The sequence below is a fragment of the Pezoporus flaviventris genome, unplaced genomic scaffold (genome assembly GCF_033815535.1).
Source record: "Pezoporus flaviventris isolate CSIRO_AGI_PZ_B2104156 unplaced genomic scaffold, CSIRO_AGI_Pfla_v1 ptg000125l, whole genome shotgun sequence".
Lineage (NCBI taxonomy): Eukaryota > Metazoa > Chordata > Aves > Psittaciformes > Psittacidae > Pezoporus > Pezoporus flaviventris.
In genome coordinates, this window is record NW_026892673.1 from 724,340 (window position 1) to 728,628 (window position 4,289).

Consider the following 4,289-nt stretch of genomic DNA (forward strand, 5'->3'; position numbering starts at 1 on the left):
CTGGAAGGCCCAGGTCACTGCTTGGGTCAGGCCGGGTATCGATCATGGTTTAAGCTCAGCCGGTAACTCAGAACCTTGCAGCCACTCGCTCATTTCCCCTCCTTCCTCCCCCCCACTCCAGGAGGGATGGGGAGGAGAATCAAAAGAATTTAACTCCCACGGGTTGAGATAAGAACAATCCAGTAAGTAAGGTATAACACAAAACCGCTACTGCTACCACCAATAATAATAATGATAAAGGAAATAACAAAGGAAGAGAGTACAACACCTCACCACCCACTGACCGATAAATCACCCCACCCAACCAAGCACAGACCAAAACCTCGTCCAACCCTGCAGTGCACTAGCCGTTCCGGGTAACTCTCAGTTACATCCTGGGCATGACGTGCTGTGGTATGGAATACCTCTTTGGTTAGTTTGGTCAGGGGTCCTGTCTCTGCTTCCTCCCGGCTTCCCCTCCTCCCTGGCAGAGCATGAGACTCAGAAAGTCCTTGGTCAGAGTAAACATTACTTAGCAACAACTAAAAGCATCAGTGCTATCAATCAGCACTGTTCCCAGGCTGAAAGTCAAAAACACAGCACTGCACCAGCTACTAAGAAGGAGAAAAATGACTGTTACTCCTGAACCCAGGACACTCCGATGCACAATACAATTGGTCACCACCCGCCAACCGATACCCAGCCAGACCCAAGCAGCGATCTGGGCCTTCCAGATAACTCCCCCCAGTTTCTATACTGGGCATGATGTGCTGTGGTATGGAATACCCCTAGTTTGGGTCAGGTGTCCTGTCTCTGCTTCCTCCCAGCTTCCTGTGCCCCTCCTCCCTGGCAGAGCATGAGACTGAAAAGTCCTTGATCGGAGTAAACATTACTTAGCAACAACTAATCACACCAGTGTTATCAGTGTTGTTCTCAGGCTGAAAGTCAAAAACACAGCACTGCACCAGCTACTAAGAAGGAGGAAAATGACTGCTACAGCTGGAAACAGGACAGTATCCATCCCTTATTCCATACTGTTCCCATCATGCTCAGATCCCATATTTTTCAATATACCATCACTTTCTGCCTCATACACACATGTGCGCGCACACACACACACACAGATATAATTTCTCAGTCCATGGTCCATTCCTATAAAGTTTGCTGAATTCATCCAGTCCATTATTTCAGGCTCCATCTCTTGTAACAGCCTTTCAGGGCAGGAGAGATGGTGTGTAGTGTTGGACTTTTGCCTGCTGACGACAACACCAAACTTTTCTGGACACTGCTGAGCTCATCTTGTTTTGTCGTTCTTTGTTGGGGTCATGATTGGAGGGACGTCAGGGCCAGTCGATGGTGACCTGAGGACAGTTCCCCCACCCATTGCTCTCAGTGTAGTTTTTAACAGCCCATTGTACCGTTATGTTTTCCCAGAGGCTGGTGCGTGGTAGGGGATGTGATATACCCACTCAATGCCATGCTCTTTGGCCCAAGTGTTATGTCTTGCATCCCCTTGAGTGCCTTTGATAGCAGGGAGGCTCCATGGTGCTGCTGCATGGACCAGCCATAGCTCTCCAGAGAGGATTTTCCATGCCCCCTGCTGCTCCACAGACAACGATCAGACCTGTCCAAGCTCCTGCTTGTGGGAACTCTGTTGCCAGCCATGGGTTTTCTTGGTGTTGTCCTTCTTCCCAGCTCAGAATTCTTTCTGATTTTTATTTCCCAAGTGAATTGAAAGGATCTTGGGACTCTCCTGCATCTGCAGAAGCAAAGCCCCAGTCTCTCCCTAGGGTCGCAGCACCCCCCTGTGGGTGGGAGGGAGAGAAGGAGGTGATGGGTGACTGGGTGCTGCTTGTGTCCTGGCAGCTGCAGATGTTCGACATGAACAGCAACAGGAAGCTAGGCCTCTCGGAGATGTTCCGGTAAGGTCATGGGTGGCAAGAAGGAAGCAGTGGGGAGAGAAAGACACCCTGAAACACTCACATCTGCTCCAACTTCGGAGAAGTTTTCTTCTTTAATTTGCTCGTGTTTCAGAGCCAAGAGTCCTAGAATGGGTTGGGTTGGAAGGGAACTTCAAAGCTCATCTAGTCCAACCCCCTGCAGGGAGCAGGGACATCTTCAATTAGATCAGGTTGCACAGAACCACATCCAGCCTGGCCTGGAATGTCTACAGGGATGGGGCAACCACCACCTCTCTGGGCAACTTGTGCCTGTATTTTACCACCCTCACTGTACAAAATTTCTTCCTCACATCCAGCCCGAATCTCCCTCTTTTAGTTTAAAACCATCACCCCTCATCGTATCCAAGAACCATTTTGGTTTAAAAAGTGTCTTTTCCCTGTTGCTTCCCGTTCATCCTGCCCCTTTTGTCTTTCAGACTTTTGCCTCTGCAAGAAAACTGCCTTCTGAAGTTTCAGGCAAAATAAAATTAAAAATAATAATAATAATAGATTAAACAAATCCTATTCCCTGCTCACACCTCGTCCCCTCCCTCACACCTCAGTGTCCCATGCTGCTTCTCAGGGGATGAAGCTGTCCTCGGAGGAGTTCAATGCCATCTTCACCTTCTATGACAAGGTAGGGAGCCAGATCCTGAGAAACTGCCCCAAACAAATACAACTTGGAAAAAAAAAAAACCCAAACCCATGTGGTTTTAGTTGGGTCAATTTCTTGCTCCAATGTGGGGTGTGAGTGCTGGGTAAGGGGTCTGGGGGTGCCCCTTGCACCCATGCCCAGGGTGGTGAGGCTCATGTCCTTCTCCATTCTGATGTTTCTCCCTTGTTATCCAGGATGGAAGCGGCTTCATTGATGAGAATGAGCTGGACATACTGTTGAAAGACCTGTATAAGAAGAATAAGAAAGTAAGTGGGGGACAGAGCCCAGGTGCCCCCCAGACCCCCCTGTGCATTCTCCCCTCTCCCAGCACCATCTCCCACCTGCTGTGTCCACGCTCCCCAGGGACCAGGAAAGATGCTGGTCCAGGTGCCAACCCACGGAGAGGGGCATGTCCCCAACCTAGAGGTGCTCCGCTGGGAGAAATGGAGTCCCTAGCTCCCACCACCTCCCCCCTCTCCTCCTTCCTTTCAGGAGATGAGCATCCAGCAGCTCACCAACTACAGGAAGAGCATCATGAACCTGTCCAATGAGGGAAAGCTCTACCACAAGGAAATGGAGATTGTGCTCTGTAGTGAGCCTCTCATGTAGGACCATCCCACCCCACCCCACCCACCTCTTCCTCCCCAAAAACCAAGCACAACAGAGGAGCACCCACCACTGCAGCACTCCCCCAGCAGCTCTTGGGTCCAAGTTTTGGGGGTGAACTCTTAATTTCACCCCATTCTCCTGGTTGGTTTCATGATCTATATAATTTTGGGGAGTTGCTTGGGTCTTTTCTTGAGGTTTTTCTGGTCGACCAAAGAGAGTTTACAAATAAAGTCAAGTACTGATAGTGCAGAGCCCACTCCTGCTGCAGCCATGGGCTAGGGGGACAGGAGCAGTGGGACCCACACTCTGACCCTCACCCAGATGATGGGGGGGAGAGTCCCCAAGGGTTGTGCCCCTCCTCCCTGTACGGCCCAGTTCAGCCCTGTACAATCCAGTATGGTGCGGTGCAGTGCAGTCCTATATGGCCATGTATAACACAGCACAGCCCAGTATGGCCCAGTCTGGGTCAGTACAGCCCAGTATTGTGCAGTGCAGACCTATATAGTCAAGTACAGCCCAATATATCCCAGCATGGCCCAATACAGTCCTGCATAGCCTTATGTGAAATACAAACTCACTCCTCTAAACAAGATAACAAGGTTTTATTGAGGGATAAAGTCAATAAAGCAAAAGCAACAGTGCTGGGCGCATGACTGTACCCAGAGGCGCAAGTGATTAGTATTTGTTACAGGTTTATATACTTTCACTATTGCATTTGTAACATACATATTCATAATTCCCACGTATAGGCCGGGAATATAACTACCTCCAGGAACTTATTATCATAAATCTCCTCCTCTTGGCATCTGCACACTGTTCTCTGGTGATGGTGGGCAGGGGTCTTGAGCATAAAGTAAGCAGTCTTCCTCTTGTGAGTAGGGGTCTTGAGGATGAAGTAAGCAGTCTTCCTCACAGTGTACTTTTCACCTTTGGCACAGTTGGACGCCCCAGTAATCACACAACTAGCTGAAACCAGCCATATCTGTAATTCTTCTGATAACTAGCAAAGATTTAGAACAGTGTGACCTCCCTGAAAAATTTATTGCAGGATGGGCAGACAAGGAGTATCCCAAGCTAGCAGATGTTTAGGAGGCATTGTCTCTAAC

General features: G+C 49.3%; 1 protein-coding gene across 1 annotated transcript; it reads left to right on the forward strand.

The window, feature by feature from the left end:
• Positions 1 to 2,504: 2,504 nt before the first annotated feature.
• LOC133282489 (calretinin-like) lies at positions 2,505 to 3,183 on the forward strand. The gene is made up of 3 exons (XM_061478479.1): positions 2,505 to 2,556; positions 2,769 to 2,840; positions 3,067 to 3,183. Exons 1-3 carry the CDS (start codon positions 2,506 to 2,508, stop codon positions 3,181 to 3,183), a joined length of 240 nt encoding a protein of 79 aa, XP_061334463.1. The 5' UTR covers position 2,505.
• Positions 3,184 to 4,289: the final 1,106 nt, after the last annotated feature.